This window comes from Rhipicephalus sanguineus, chromosome 11 (assembly GCF_013339695.2).
Source record: "Rhipicephalus sanguineus isolate Rsan-2018 chromosome 11, BIME_Rsan_1.4, whole genome shotgun sequence".
NCBI lineage: Eukaryota > Metazoa > Arthropoda > Arachnida > Ixodida > Ixodidae > Rhipicephalus > Rhipicephalus sanguineus.
In genome coordinates this window covers 85,544,911-85,561,978 of record NC_051186.1, presented here as the reverse complement: position 1 = coordinate 85,561,978, position 17,068 = coordinate 85,544,911, and the positions used below count along the sequence as shown (strand labels likewise).

At 46.1% G+C, this 17,068-nt stretch overlaps 1 protein-coding gene across 1 annotated transcript in view; it reads right to left on the bottom strand.

Moving 5' to 3' along the window:
* LOC119374059 (uncharacterized) overlaps positions 1-17,068 on the bottom strand; it is a 73,307-nt gene that overhangs the window by 48,385 nt on the left and 7,854 nt on the right. Inside the window, exons 5-7 of the mRNA XM_049411196.1 lie at positions 16,507-16,896; positions 9,250-9,621; positions 3,297-3,357 (exon numbers count right to left, since the gene is read on the bottom strand). Of these exons, the coding sequence (XP_049267153.1) occupies positions 3,297-3,357; positions 9,250-9,621; positions 16,507-16,896 (823 nt within the window). The remainder of the gene's footprint in view (positions 1-3,296; positions 3,358-9,249; positions 9,622-16,506; positions 16,897-17,068) is intronic.

Sequence of the window (17,068 nt, the reverse complement as noted above, 5' to 3'; positions counted from 1 at the left end):
TAAGATGCGAGTTATATGCGAATTTCAGTGTGCAAGGTAACCTGACAGCAATGCAAGGAAGGCTGAGGTGGTGGCTGAATGTGACAGTAGGTGAAGACATTGGAATGACACTAACGACTGAAACCAAGTGCAAATAAAGCTTTTGCAACCTTCGAGCATAACTAGTGGGGTCATTTGTATCAAGGTGCAAAGTTAATTTGCACAGCTGAAATTTGCGTGCTATAAGCAATGTTTTTAAAATATTTCCCGGGGTTCCACTTGGCACCAGGCCCGTAGCCCGGGGGGGGGGGGGGGGGGGGCTAGGGGCCCAGGCCCCCTCCGAAATTTTGGTAAAGTAGGTGCTTTTACCAGAAATAGATAATGAAAATAGGTGTTTTTCTCAAATAGTCAAGGTTTTCAGCGAGTGGCCTCCGCCTTCCCCCCTTCCTTTCCCCCCCCCCCCCCCCCCCCCCCCCCCCCCCCCCCCCCCCCCCCCCGAAAAAATATTCCTGGCCATGGGCCTGCTTGACACGAGTGTGTTACTATATGCAGGAGCAGCTTATGCGTGAGAAAATACAAAAAACACGGCAGGTTTTGGAGACTTTTCTTACAGAGTCAACACAACCGAAACACGGAAGTATACTTGACATCTGTGAAATCACGATGGCATACCGATTGTGGAGTTTTGGCGCGAAATTCAGAAACTGCACCTTTAACTATCAGTTTCTTTTAATAACCAACCTATTATCATGATTTCAATGACAATAGAGTTCATGAATAATAATTTGGCATGAAAGCTCAACAAAGCTCAATCAATAGAACAGATAGGGAGGTCGGCATAACACCGCAAATTGGTATGTAATATCTGACTGTCTGTTGTAAACAGATCCGTTGTAACGAGAGGTTATACTGTACCATACTTGTGCGGTGGGCAGCCTCATTTTTGCGCTTTTGTTGTTGTCTTGTGAATCTATTTGAGCTCTGAGGTGCTTTCTTTCTCGTTCTTGACCGGTGGCCGATGAGAGCTCACAGTAGCATTCAAGAAAACAGCGTTCGCGAAGGCACGAAGAAATCTGGTCTGAAGCGTGTGAAAGGCGTGTCGGGATGCTAACACACGTGAACGTGAGTCACAAACAACAAGTCAAAGTTTATCTTTGCACAGGTGTTCTCACTGCTCCAAGCTCACGGGATGGTCTTTCTTTAATGTTACTAACAGCGCAAAAAAGGACGAAGGACCAGGAAGAAACACAGACAAGCGCGGACTTACAACTGAAGTTTATTTCCGAAACGAGACAGAATATAAGGAAACGGCACGTGGACAAAAAAGATTGCAAAGTACTTATTTGCAAAAAAAAAACACAAAACAGTGTTATCAGCCCACATCACTTGCGGTGGTCATGCGCACGGGACATGTATCGAACTTCTTTTTCCATCAAGGCAATGGACGGGACACTCACGCACTTATCGCCAAGTTTCGCGATTTCTGCAGCCTCAATTATTTCCTGCATTAATTGAGAAGCAGATCGCCCCACCACACGGCACCTCTCAAATAGGGGTTTACACTCAGCAGAGTCACACGTGCTGCAATGAAGGGCTAAGTGTCCACTGTTCATTTGCCGAACATTGTTGCTATGTTCGCGCAACCGGTCGGAAAGCAGTACGTCGGAAAGCGTGCGGAAAGCAGTACGTCGGTCAAACTGGCCGATGTGTGAACGACCGGTTGCGCGAACATAGCAACAATATTCGGCAAATGAACAGTGAACACTTAGCCCTTCATTGCAGCACGTGTGACTCTGCTGAGTGTAAACCCCTATTTGAGAGGTGCCGTGTGGTGGGGCGATCTGCTTCTCAATTAATGCAGGAAATAATTGAGGCTGCAGAAATCGCGAAACTTGGCGATAAGTGCGTGAGTGTCCCGTCCATTGCCTTGATGGAAAAAGAAGTTCGATACACGTCCCGAGCGCATGACCACCGCAAGTGATGTGGGCTGATAACACTGTTTTGTGTTTTTTTTTGCAAATAAGTGCTTTGCAATCTTTTTTGTCCACGTGCCGTTTCCTTATATTCTGTCTCGTTTCGGAAATAAACTTCAGTTGTAAGTCAGCGCTTGTCTGTGTATCTTCCTGGTCCTTCGTCCTTTTTTGCGCTGTTAGTAACATTATGGATCACCAACTTGCCCAACGAATCGCTCTCTTAAGGTCTTTCTTTGTTGCATCTTGCGATGCCGGTAGCTCTGGTTACAGCGGCACGTATGGCTATGATCAGCGGGCAGATCGAGTGCACCACAGAAGCATTCGCTACTGGCGGACGCTGAAGGACCACATCACGACACGCAGTGATCAGAAGAAAACTCTGTTTCGGTGCCAGACCGCAGCGTACCTAGAGCTGGAGACAAAGCTTGCACAGTTTAACTGGGAGCCACGCTCACGTCGTGATTGCTATCGGGGGGGACTCAAAGTGCATCCAAACTAATGCTGTCAAGACGGTTGTGAAGTTTTTACGAAGATAATGCTTGAGCCCGTCTTTTTGCTTTCTGCCATGTGGAACTTACGTGCAAACACTCTCGTACAGTCAAATCCCGCTACAACGAAATTGACGGGGCGCGCGAGAAAGTTCATTGTTGCGGAATTTCATTGCAGCAAAATTTCATCTATAGACCACAAAAGCTAGGAAGATCTGATGATCACGACTCGTCCTTTGGTCCCGGCAAGCGCATGCACTGTCCTTTGCGTTTAACTCTCGCTAACTTGGACGCACTTGGCCGCACACCGAGTGAATATATTTTCTCGCGCATAACACGCACAAAATATACAGAAAATTTAGCGCTAAACTGGGGGTGCGGGCTATACGCGAATTTGCGTAAGCAAGGAAGGCGGCTTTGCATCAATATGTCTATGGGCGGCTGACGGGGAACAGAAAATTATTCGTTGTGGCGGAAATTTCGTCATAGCGGTATTCGTTATAGCGGGATTCAACTGTAAACAATTTGCATATTCGTTGTGCACTGTTCAAAATAGCGTTTCTTTAACAGTAAACGTGCCTTCTTATACTTTGGCCGTTTTATGTACTTTTGTTTTTTCGATTTTCAGTAGTTAGAAGTGGTGGGGGGGGGGGGTCAACCTTTATTCTGGTTTTTATGGTAAGCACATGGGCCTCAAGCATTTTTGCCTCTACCGCAAATGCATCCGCCGTGGCTGGGATTCGACCCTGCAACCTTCGGGTCAGCATTCAAGTACCATAACCACTAGACCACCGCGGCAGGTTCCTTTCAAAATGAGAAGAGCTGTGCATATGATGAATACGTAGAGATGTCATACCTTGAAGACACTGCAGTATTTCCAGCCTTTCTTTCCTAACTTGGGCTTCCCTTGCAACCAGCTAGACCAGAAAAAAAAAAAAAAAGCCGATGGGAGGGTGGGGACGTGTGATGTAAAAAAAAAAAGACATCAAAGTACGAATTAGTCAAGGCAGCCAGCACAAAGAGAAGCAAACACTACTGTCAAGCCTCGTTATTGCAAAGTTTTCATCTTACACAAGAACAGCTTTATTAAATTCCATATTTTTTTGCAAGCATACAAACTGCCTCCTTCCAAAATACAAACCTTCACGAATGGTTCCTTTTGCTTTCAAGTTCTTTAAGGGGGGAAGTGGGTTTTTAAAAATCATCAAGATTCCCTTTACCAAATTTAATGAAACAGCCTTGTTTAGTTTTCTTTGCTGATTCCAAATATGCAATTATTCTTCAAATACAGTCAAACCTCGTTAATACGTACCCGCTTTAAACGTACTAACGGTTAAAACGTAGTTGCGACGAATCCCCGACCGAGTCCCATAGAGCCCAATGCATTCGCTGACCGCTTAAGCCGTAGTGGTTCGCCCTATGCCTACCGGTTAGTGCGTACCCTGCGTACCGCGATGACTTTTTGTGCCATAATATTTTACTGCGCCGCTCAACTTCCCGATGCCAGAATGTGCCGCCAAAGGTCTTCCGCCTTTTTGAGAAGTGCGCAGGTCAGTCGATCCCCGATTCCGACTTCCGCGCGATTGCGGCGACACCTTTGCGGTTAAGCATCGGGAAAGAACGAAGGCGAGGTGGCGGCCACCGACGAATGCGCCGACATGACTTATCGCCGACAACCTTATCACAATAAGTATCTTCAGCTATCTGCTCGGGCCACTGCGTGCGGCGCAGCGCTACTTTTTAAGCCTACTGCACGCTTTTATTAGGCGACAACCTGAACGCGCTGGGCCGCCGATCGCTGCCGCTTCGTTGTGCGTGGCCGTCTTCAAGGCTGAAGTTGAATTAATGGCACAAATGCTCGGACAGGGACGAAGAACTTCAGCCATGTACCAACTAGCCCGACAGCAAACGCTACTAAGCAGTCATCAGGCGCGCACCGCTTTGTAGAAGCGAAAGCAGATCGCTGTTGCGTAGTTAGCGTTGCGGGTCGCGGGCGCCGAGAAACCTCGCTGCATTGACGCTATCACACTAAACACACGTGTACGATACAGCAAGCGTAGCGCAGTTGTCACCATACTGCACGCTTTTATTAGGCGACCACCCAAAGCGCCTCCGTCCGCTGCCAGGACCGATAGAGCATCGCGGAGTGCGCATCGCTTGCATGAAGCTCGTCATCGCTGCGTTAACCGAACAAGCTACTCGCCGCATCTGTGCACGATCTGGAGCGAAGTGGGTACGAACAACATTCCCACGATAAATGCGCGCGTGCGGCACAGCAAGCGGCCCGGTAGTGACGGCGTGAGCCGAGTAGGCGACGCGCTGCACGCAACTAGCCGGGAGACGATCGGCGCCACGCGGCCGTACCGCGTTTCACTGGAACTGTGTCAGTTTTCGTTTAGTAGCAGATCGCGGTCAGACGCATGCACATATGCCGCGGAAAGCAGACACTGTCCGTTCTGTCGCTATGTCGGTCATTGCGTTGACTGCGTATCCCGGACCCTGCAATAGTTTCGAAATGTTCTTCGGCGTCGCCACTACGCGCTATCGGGCGGTCGTGCGAGTGTGGCAGGATCTTTTCACCACTTTGGCAAAAAGAAACAAAAGGCTTTGCGGTGGATACTTTAGGCAATATTTGCTGTGGCACTCTATTTATTTGCTGGCGGCGATGGCGTACGCTAGGAGATGCAAACTTGGTGTTTAATGCGTACTACCGTTTAGTGCGTAGCTATGCTGCGTTCCCGGCAGGTACGTATTAACGAGGTTTCACTGTACGTCCATTAGTTCTGAAGTTAATTAAAATTAATTAGCATTGTTTCCGGGAACAATGGAGCAAGAACTACTCATCAAAATCTTGCTTTAGGCACATAGCCGGATACTAGGAAATATAAGCTTCACAAAGGAAGGAATATTTTTTTGATGTGCAAACTATTAACAATTATACACCATATCAAAGCTTTCTGTTCAAGATATGATATACTGTATATCAGTATATCAAGCTTTGATATGCTGTATAATTGTTAATAGTTTGCACATCAAAAAACTTTTCCTACCTTTGTGAAGCTTATGTTTCCTAGTAATCCGGCTATGTGCCTAAAGCAAGATTTCGATGAGTAGTTCTTGCTCCATTGTTCCCGCAAACAATGCTAATTAATTTTAATTAACTTCAGTACTAATGGACGTATTTGAAGAATAGTTGCATATTTGGAACCAGCAAAGAAAACTAAACAAGGCTGTGCAGTTTCATTAAATTTGGTTAAGGGAATCTTGATGACTTTTAAAAACCCACTTCCCCCCTTAATCATGCTCACCTTTGGTGGCTTTTCGACAGTAGTCGAAACACGCAACGCCGATTCGACAATCTTTCTGCCTTTCGGCAGTTGCCTCCAGTTTTTGGCATAGTGCTTGCACGTAGCGGATAGAAATTACGCCTTTTCCGCATAAATCACGACTGCAATCGAGTATACCAGGGAGTTCAGATCGAACGAGCCTTTCTCGTCAGATTGTCACAATCTGTCGTAAGGAGGCTTGGCTGTATTGCAGGAAAGCAGTGCTGAAAGCTGGGTGAGCTTGTACGGATTCATCTCGTATCAAGCTGCTTCGCAGCATGGCACAAAAAGAAAAACCGCGTTTTCTCACATATAGCCCAAACCAAAAATGGGAAAATGTGCCTAAAATTGGAGGTGCGAGTTGGTTATATGCAGGGGTTATATGTATACATTTTTTTCTTTGTAGTGCTAAAAGTTAGGGGTGTGGGTTTTATGTAGGGGTGGGTTATATGCGAGAAAATATGGTAAGTGAATTGGAAGAGCACAGTCTGCTCACTTTAAAACATTTAAAGAGACACTCCACTTTAAAACGTAAAAAAAAAGAAAAAAAAGAAAACATTCTTGATTAATTTTTGATGAAACTTGCTGAGATTCATGCTATTCATTGCTATTCATGTGCCGATTTCGAGTATGCAATTAATTTTCTCATGCAATGCGTAGTTTGTAAAATATCCAGCATTTCATGTGCTTTTTGGGAGCATAATAATAATATCTGGGATTTAACGTCCCAAGCTTTTTGGGAGCAAGATCTTTCGTACTTTTGAGAGAGTCGTGAGGTAAATCAGCATGTTAGAACAATCTGGAATGAAAACCGCATGCAAGAAAACAAGAATGGACGTTGTAAGCCCATTTGAACAAAAGTTATGGTATTTTGAACATTCACGAGTGAAACTGCAGCTTGTCATCAACTCACTTGTTAAAGTTAAATTTAAGTTATCATAACTTTTGCTTAACTGTGTTTACAACATCCATTCTCGTTCTACTGCACACAATTCTGGTTCCAGAATATTAATATACCGTAAGATCCTGAGCAAGCGCCCCTACCCTAGCAAGCACCACCTTTCCCTTTTCGGGAGGTTTGAAATATCAGCCAATGATCGAGCAAGTGCCTCCTCCCCCTCTTCTCTTGCTATTTTTTTTTTCAACCTGTTCACCGCTACAAATCTTGCAGCAGTGGTTCCTGGGAACCCAAGTTCTGTGAGTCTTTAGATACGTACACAATTTCTTAGCACTTGTACAGTGTGGTGCCTCGCGGTTACATTCTGAGCAGGGGTGTGCGAAAATGCGAAATTTCGAATATTTTTCGAATAGTGTTTGTTACTCGGTTCGATTCGCACTGGAATTTGACTATTCGAACTATTCGAACTCCCCAAAAACAAATACAGTCAACGTCCGATTGAAAGTGACCCCTTGAGATTTTTCAATATGCTTCACCTCATTACACTCTCGTATTGCGGCAAAGCTGCCTTCAAATGCTCCGTTACGGTCGAACTTAGCCAAGACCAGTCAACGTCCGATTGGAAGTGGTCCCTAGATTTTCAATATGCTTCACCTCGTCACACCCCGGTATTGCGGCAAAACTGCCTTTCAAGCTCCGTTACGGCCGAACTTTGCCAAGACACAGTCAACGTCCGATTGGAAGCGGTCCCTAGATTTTTCAATATGCATCTCCTCGTCACACCCCGGTATTGCGGCAAAACTGCCTTTCAAGCTCCGTTACGGCCGCAAATGTATTAACTCAAGAGAATGCTGATTCCAACATGGAGATGAAAGATTTGGCAGAGGTTGGGGCTCAATTAATGCTGTTTTGGACCTGAAATTGAGCAGGAAGTCCGAATAATCGGAAGCCAAAGCTTTTTTAGCATCCAAAATTTCAGATGTTCTTATATATTGACGTCTACGAGGCAGTTTTGGAACTCCGGACTTAAAGAGAGCACACCCTTGTCCGCCACATCAGTTGGGCTTCCACAGAATTTGAAAGAGGAGGAGAGGCTGAGGAAATGGCATCTTTGCCTGTCACGTGTAAAGTGTTGTCGGTAACACTTCGGTTGCACCAAATCATGTACATAAATACAATTCGTCCTCTACATTGCCTCATTCTTGATAAGACAACTACAAAACACCACCCCGTCAGCGCTTCATCAACCTAGCGAAAAGAAACACTTTCATGTTGCTATCTCATGAGGATATGCTTAGGAATCCTCTCTAACTTTTTTTTCTGCAATTTCGCTTCGAAGCATTCAAAAAATATTCTAGAAATATTCGAGAAATATTAGAAAAATATTCGATTCGATTCGCACTCACACTTCAATATTCGAATTCGCTTCGCACCCAAAATTTCGCTATTCACACAGCTGTAATTCTGAGTTGTCACAAATTGTCGGAACATTTGAAGAACGTCTTTCGCCACTTGTCATAGCACATGAAATTGCACATGAGGATTCCCTCCAGTTCAGTAAAAACAGTAAATGCGTGCGTATTCAACAAAGCATTTCCTTAGAAGCCCTTCGTAGCGGTTCTTTCGCTGCCATCTTGAATTTGGGTCCGCGACCGAGCAACGGCACCCCTCCAAATCTTGTCAGATTATTTTTCATCGTAGAGGGGGAGGGGGGGGGGACTTACTGGGATTTTACGGTATGCTAATTTACTTTGCAATTTTCTCAGTTCAGGAGAAAATCTTGCTCCCAAAAATGCGCATAAAATGTTAAAGTGTTTGATTTTCTAAAAGCTAAATACACTCAAATCTCATTATAACAAAGTCACACCAGCCACGAAAATAACTTCGTTATATCCGAACATTCGTTACAAACGCTTACTTGTAACACTGTATCTATGACAAAACTATTCTTCACTTACTTCGTTATATTGAGGTTTGAATGTATTCTACGAGAAAAATAACTGCATAGTCGAAATGAGGAAACAAATATCCACAAACTCAAAAAGTTTCATCAAAACTGACCAACAATTACAAAAAAAAAAAAAGCGGGACGATCGCACTAAGTTGTGCAAAGCTTTGCACAGTGAAGCTGGTTCAATCCTCAGCTCATCGTGCTGCAGCACGGAAATCACAACGTCGGCAGCGATTGGATCCAGCGTGCTTGGCAGAAGAAGTGGCAACAAAGAGACGGCGACGGGCGGATCCGAAATATGTGCAAGACTTGCACTCTGAATGTGTTGAAATTGCTGTCCTAAGCCACGGTGTAAGAAACTGTGGCGGTTGCTATGGCGACGGCTTGGTGCCTGCTGCTCCTTGGCGCAGCGGCAACTTGGCTCAGTGCAGCAGGGCTGCTTTGTTAACGGACGCCTCACTGCCAGCATTAACAGCTTCACTGTTTCAAAAAATTTTGAAATGCGCCGTCTTCCCTAAAACCATACCTCAATTGTCTCTCAATCTGCACTCAATCACTAATGACCGAGTGCAGACGACTGCAGGAAACCGTATGGCTACAAAGAGTCGGCTCTCGGAAGCAATGGCGGGCTCACCTCCTCTTTCCTCTTCTTCAGCTCCTCCAATGAGGCGAGTGCGGAGGCAATGCCCTGCTCGACATGCGCAAGTTCCTGGCGGATGGTGTCCTCCAGCTGGCATCGCTGCGCCAGGTCGTTGACCAGGCTCTTCATGGCCACTTGCACGGGCGGCTTGGTGTCCGTTGGCATGGTACCCGACGGCACGGCACCAGATGGCATGGCACCCAGTGGAATAGAATTCAGTGGCACCGTGTCGTCTGGCGGTGTGGCAGCAGGCGGTGGCGTTGGGGGCGGCTCCATTTTCGTGATAACTGTTTCCAGTGGTGGTGATGGCGTGGGTGCGACACTTGGCAGCGGCGAGCGCCCCGACGCGGGCTGCTCCCACGGAGCCTGCATGATAAATAAATAAATAAATAAATAAATAAACAAACAAACAAACAAACAAACAAACAAATGCATTACGATCTGTGCAAACATCAACAGCCAGGCCTCAGAGACAGCAAAGAGTTGTCTTCTTAACCTGTTGAGGGTTTTTGCCATGTATGTACAGTGGCGGTTTCCTATCCCGGAAGGTTCTTGCCCCACGGGAATGGTTTCAACTAGAGCTGTGCGAATAGCAAAATTTTGGGTGCGAAGTAAATTCGAATATTGAAGTGCGAGTGCGAATCGAATCGAATATTTTTCGAATACTTCGATGCGAAATTGCAGAAAAAAAGTTGAAGAAGATTCCTAAGCATATTCTTATGAGATAGCAACATGAATGTGTTTCTTTTCGCTAGGTTGATGAAGCGCTGGCAGGGTGGTGTTTCATAGTTGTCTTATCAAGAATGAGGTAATGTAGAGGTTGAATTCTATTTATTTACATGATTTGGTGCAATCAAAGTGTTGCCGACAACACTTTACACGTGATAGGCAAAGATGCCGTTTCCTCAGCCTCTCCTCCTCTTTCAACTTTTGTGGAAGCCTAACTGATTTGGTGGACAAGGGTGTGCTCCCTTGAAGTCCGGAGTTCCAAATCTGCCTCGTAGACATTGACATGTAAGAACATCTAAAATTTTGGATGCTAAAAAGCTTCGGTTTTCGATTTTTCGGACTTCCTGCCCAAATTTCAGGTCCAAAACAGCATTAATTGAGCCCCCACCTCTGCCACATCTTTCATATCCATGTTGGAACCAGCAATTTCGACCATAGTGGAGTTTGAAAGGCAGCTTTGCCACAATACCGGGGTGTGATGAGGTGAAGTATATTGAAAATCTAGGGACCACTTTAAATCAGACGTTGATTGTCTCTTGGCTAAGTTCGATCGTAACGGAGCTTGAAAGGCAGCTTTGCCGCAATATCGGGGTGTGATGATGTGAAGCATAGTGAAAATTTAGGGACCACTTCCGATCGGACGTTGACTGGTCTTGGCTAAGTAGCTTTGCCGCAATATGAGAATGAGGTAAAGCATGTTGAAAATCTGAAGGGGTCACTTTCAATCAGACGTTGACTGTATTTGTTTTTGGGAAGTTCGAATAGTTCGAATAGTAAAATTCCAGTGTGAATCGAATCGAATAGCAAACACTATTAGAAAAATATTCGAAATTTCGAATATTCGCACACCCCTAGTTTCAACCCTTCGTTTGAAACTTCGCGCCATAATCATGATGCATGCACACTGGGAGGTGCTGCCACCTTCTAGAACTTACAAGAAGCATTTGAAATTTGTTTGCACCACCTTCTTGTAAACAGAACTGGTTTCTGGCTTTAGCATGTTGCGCAGTCTGCAGCAACAGCCTTTCATGGTTTCGGTATCGCCACACGATCGCAACAGAGGCCCGCGTAACTTGAGTTTTATCTTTATTGCTACTCCCAGGGGCGGCTGAAGTTGATTGCCATCCTTTTTTAGCTTGTTTACTGCTGACGCTCATGAGGTATTTTCGCTCTCCTTGCTTAGCGAGTTTCCTTCGAGTTCTTCAGATGCACGGCAAAGCAGCATGTGGCCGAATGCAACTGGCTGCTTCAAGAGGAGAACAGACATGGGTTTTATGTGTGCAGACTGCGATAAGGTGCTGTGCATAGACACGTGTTTCAGGGAATACCACACTCTGAAATACTATTGAACAATGTGCGGTACTGAGTGATGCTGACTTCTTTTACAATTTTTTTCGCAACTTTCCACATTTTGTACATCCAAATTGAGCAATAAAGTAACTTGACCGTCTGGTAAAGTTTTTTTAAAGACTAGCAGTTGTTCCGTGTACGAATACAACTGATAAGCGAAGCTCCGTAGAAATGGCACGCAAATGACTATGCGCCTGATCTCGCTGTTGTCTTTCATGAAGGTGGTAGGGTGGGGGCAGATGAGGAGAGCGTCTGCTGCGCTCGGTGGCGGGAACGATTGAGCGAGTGAGTGTGCAGCGAGCGCAGCGCAGGGAGAGGGAGACTAGGTGGGAGAGGGGTGCGTGCAGTGATGCGGCGGGGAGCTTCAACGGGGGCGACAGAACGCCTCGCGCGGTGTTTGGCGTGTGCAGCGTTTCATTGTCTTTTTGCGCTGGCATCGGGTGGGGAGAGCGTCTGCAACTACCTTCGACAAAGCACCCGCAGTGCACTAGAATGATGGTTGTCATTTCACAATCCACGATAAAGGTGGTGAAAGTGAAGACGACCATTATAACCAGTTGTGCACAGAGCTTATTCCTTTTAACCTCGAATTTCTGGTGCACTAGAACCAAACCGCTCAAGGCCTAAACGCTTCCTCTTAAATCGCCGGCCACTGCAACCTAAAGCGATGCTTAAGAGAAGGGAGCTGCGGCAGCGACGGCGGGTTGTGGGCCTAAGGAGCTTCGCTACTAACAAAAGAAAACATTTAGGCAGCTATGCACTACTAATGGTGCGAAGACTGAGGAAACAGGCAAGTTGGGAGCCTTCCCCTCCCCCTTACCCCCACTTCCCTTTCACACCCCTCGCTATACTATACTATACATGGCTAACCTATGCTTCCTGCTCTCCCCTCCTCTACCCTCTTGCTGTACTGTACCATGCATGGTTATGCTATGCTAGGAGCTGCTTGGCCCATACCCACTTTCTGCTTTCTGTGGTGCATACCCGCCAAGTTCTGTGTGAACTTAAATGGCCTTACCTCTAGCTTAAACGGCTGCACCGTTAAAAATCGGCCCTCGAAGAGCTAAGTATTTTGTGACAGTGCTAACAGTTAGCAAATACTGTTCCTAGCAACTGCTGCCACGAATGACTGTGCATGCATGGCATTTTCTATGCATGGCTGGCTAGGAGAAAGTGGTAGCCAGGGCAGTGGTAGTAAAGGAACACTATGTTAAAATACGTCAGTTCTGAAACATTATTTGAAATTAGCGGCCAGTGTGCGGATGGCTGGCGCACTGCGGCAAGCTGTCACAAAGGGGCACAGCAGTTACTCCATCAGCAGTTAAGATGAGGGTTGTGCACAACGTAAGGCCTGATTCACACAGCCATCAAACGCTCAGTCACGTCACCGTCGCGACACCGCCGTCCGTCACACAACAACGTTTTCTCCGCTGCATCATCTAAAAATTGTATGACAATGGCGTTGGCCGATGCTTTTAACAATGCTAGCATCCTAATTTCGATGCACAAATAGCAAGAAAATGCTCCCTCGCGATGGACACCAAATGGTGACGTCGTAGGGCGACGGCTGTGCGAATTAGGCCAAAGATGTCCTTACAGACCGTGAGATGTTACGAGTCACAAACAGAAAGGATGTAGCAAGCGCCAGAGTTTTGCAATCATGCCAGTTGCAAAACTCCGTTCCGCAATTCGGACATGCCCACTGATGAACTTGCAGAGGATGGATGGATGGATGGACGCTATGAGTGTTCCCTTTATAACGGGGCAGTAACATGCGCCACCAGGCCCGAAAAAAAAAAAAAAAAAAAGCACTCTCATTTTTTTCAAGTTGGCCTAATCCCTTGTCTACTTCGATAAATTCGATCTTACCACAAAGAAAAACAAATTCACAGCCTAGCATTCTGCCCCTTATGGCAAAATGACCTTATTTTTTCCACTATTTATTTCTGTCCTTTCTCTCCACTTTTCTGCCACCAATACTCTAGCCGTCTCTTACTTATTTCTATCACGGACGTGTTCAGCTTTCCATTATTGTCCCTAAAACCCAAAGCTTCATGTAGGCTTGCGCGCAAACACACACCTGGGTGGATATATCCACATACAATCAGAACATGCTCCGTCATGTTCACTTCAAATGGTAAAGTGTTTCCCCTTGAATTATCATAAAATGCTTCGCTCCTTAATTCATTTTCGCCCCTTCCGTTGATACTCAAAGCCGTCTTTTTTTTTTTCCATCACTGCTATCCAATAATTCCTCTCCGCCTCTCTGACTTTTCGCTTAAAGGGACACTAAAGGCAAATATTAAGTCGACGTTAATTGTTGAAATAACGGTCCAGAAACCTCGTAGTGCTACTTTTGTGCCAAGGAAGCGCTTATTTTGAATTAAAATCACGTTTTAGTGGTCCGCATCGCGTTAGCGCGCTTCAAATCACCTGCCTGAAAGCGGTGTTTCTCACGTCACTGCTGCCGTGCCAAACGTTGCCCGCCTTCACTGCGCGGCGGCGTGCACTGGCTGCGTGCGCCATTCGGGGATCCGACAACATCACATGCATACCGCATTTTGTCGAACTTTCTGTCAGAGCGACTTTCACGAGCGTGCAAAACACACGCGGCAGTACGCGATACCGGAACTACCACTTGAGACGCGACCGTATGAGCGAAGCAGGGTGCCAGGCGAAGCGCAGTTCGGCGAAAATGGAACCTTTGAACCACGCGCGCCGTTCCCCATGCCAACGCCAAAGAGGTTCTTTTTTTCCATGAATCAAACAGAAACAAACAAGCAGCCTTTTATTACGTCTCTTGATGCACGGAAGGTTCTTTTTTTATTGCAGCAGTTTGATTAATAGTGAATAATTGCAGTCGGACTCTCTCACGTCATCGGGATCATTTCCAAAATGTGCCGCTCGTGGCGCTCATCGTGTGATACATTTAACTTAATTTCTCGGTAAGTAGGGCACTGCTTTTGATAATATTGCCGTTTTAGACTTGTCATACATTGAGCTTTCTCTCTGACATAAATTGTTATTTGCCTTTAGTGTCCCTTAATGCTCTTTAGTGACATATCGCCTATACTACCAGCCGTATATTTACTAGTGAGTCCCCTAGTTCTTTTTCTCCACTGTGTGTCCACACTCTTCCTATACAAATAACAGAACACCCTCCCTGCCCATCTACTCTCCTTCATATCTACTCTCCTTCCTCTCTCTGAACCTTATTTTGCTCTGAGCTTCCCTCACCTCAAAACCTGCCCATCCCACATCGCATCTTTACAGCCTCATTTGTCGTCTTCCCGTGAGTGCCCAACGCGAGGCGTCCCACAGTCCTTTGATTCACATCTATTCCTGCCTTGTACCTCTGACCTCATGCACACCACTGAGTTCACAAATGTAAGCCCCGGAACCATTACACCTTTCCACAGACCTTGAAGCACCTAGTGTATCCCCATAACGGCTCTGTGCTTTATTATCGCAGCATTCCTCCTTCCCATTGCCGCCGAGGCTAACATAACAAATCCTATGTGCCACCTGGGAGAGATGACATAAAACACATTGTATTGCCATAATCACTGCAGTCTTTGCTGTCATTGATTCGTCTGCGTAGCTCTTGTCTGCCGTCGTTGTGAACTTTGCAGTGCTGCTTATCTCATCCACTCATTGTGCAAGTTGCTTTAGCAAGAATAAGAAAGGTCGAAGAGTTCTATGACGCAGTATCATCTGCAAAATGCAAGCCCCAAACGTAAACAAACTGCTCTGTTATCAATTGAGTATCGCTTGCAGGCTTGTGCATAAGAACTCACAAAAATGCCATTTATTAGCTTTTTTTTTCACCAACAGGTGGTGCCACAACCTGTAGACCTCGGAGATTTCGGCCAATGGCGTGTCCGGATTTTGATACATGGTAGTTTCGCAACTCGTACAGCTGGAGAACTCTGGGAAGCACTGCCACTGAGCATGACACGAAGACAGCGGGCTGCACAAGAGCAGGCATGGGCGAATATTCGAGCGCTTTGAACATCCGAACGAATATTATATATTCAAATTTGCTTCGACACAAATTTAAATTATTCGAAATAAATGAGTAGACCGCATGTAGCACCCTAGAAAAGTGGTTTCACTGCAGTGAAGGGTGCTATGCCATGAAATCACCTATCCAGGAGATATCCGCACTGCCTCGAAGCTAGGCGTCAATGTAAATGCACATATTACCTGCACCTTGATTAATATATCTTTTTAAGTCTAAAAGCACGTTATACAAACTTATATGCGATAAATATAGCAAATTTTAAAGTGTCGAGCATGACAATGTTTTAACATCAATGAATAAGAAAATTTACGGCTACATCGAACAAAAATAGCCGGAACACTTCAGATATAGAACACTGGGCAGTGTAAAAACACCAAAAAAGTAAGCTTTCTCTCACGGAATGGGACTTTCCCGCATGCATTTGGGGGAGAGTGGGCGGTGTGATTACCAGGGTGCCACGCAGAGCGAGTAGGAACTATCGCTTGCCATCGCGTGCATTTTCCCGTGATTTCTTGACGCCGTGGTTGTCGTGCGGGGTCGCCGTCTGTTGATGCAATGGCTGCCGTAAAATGGAAGCACCTGGCTGTTCTCCGCGAAGCTGGTGCTAATGAACACAGACGAACGTAAAGAAAAGAAGTCTGATGTCACCGCTGTGTACAGCATCCCAAGAAATACGCTTAGCATGATACTGAAAAACAACGCCAATGTTAGGGGCAAGGCAGACTGGAGGCTTCCGGTGCCTGACGAGTACATGTGGCTGTGTATGAAGATGCTGAGAAGCTGTTCAGATCAATACTGGATTTTATGACCTACAACCCGCCCCTGCCCATAACCTGCACCCCCACTCCAAACCATGGAAAATAAAAAATAATGAAAAACCCCTGTGTATTGCCGTAAGCCGCCTTCCTTGCATTATCATAAAGCGGTGCCGTGAAGCCAACCTGTGTGCTAAAATTTGAACCAAAAATACGGTAAAATTTTAAAAAAGTTTTACAAAGAAGTATATGATATGATCGAACTCCTGTTTTTTAGCAAATTCGATATATGCGGATTCAACTGAATTCGCCCATCCCTACGTGACAAGAGGACTCCCCGGATGATCCTCCCAATTCTATCGACTCTTGCCACAACTTGGCACAGGAGATTACCTCCGGAAATGTGGATGGCGAAACTGACGCCTGTGAACGACGTCTGACGCAGCTGATCGACGTGGCTCCCGATGACGAGACGGCGGGCGTGGAGGCAGTGCAGCTGTTGGAAGTGGTGGGAGTGGCGCTCTTCGACCTCGACGGTGGCCTCTTGGACTCCCGCGGGAATTCTGCCGCGGCAGTTTCGTCGCTGCTCGGCTCGACAGGCGGTAAAGGCGTTGGTGACGCCGCGGCGCCATCGACGAGGGTGCTGTCCGCACTCCCGGAAGGTTTCCTGCCTTTTCTCCGAGCAGGCTTCTGAACCCTGCGCACCTGCTTACTGCGTTGCTGTGCCGGTGGTGGCGATGACAACTGAGCAGACTGTGGTGGTGCTGGTGATGGTGGTGTAGCCTGAATATGAATTTAAAGAAAAAATTGTACCAAGCACATGAGAGATGCCACGTGTATGCAAAAAAAAAAAAAAAAAACGAAAGGTAGCACTGTTGCCTTGAGATTCTCTAATGCACCAACTGCTGCAATGTCACAGGTTTTGAAGGTGTATTGCTAGGGCCTACATAAATTC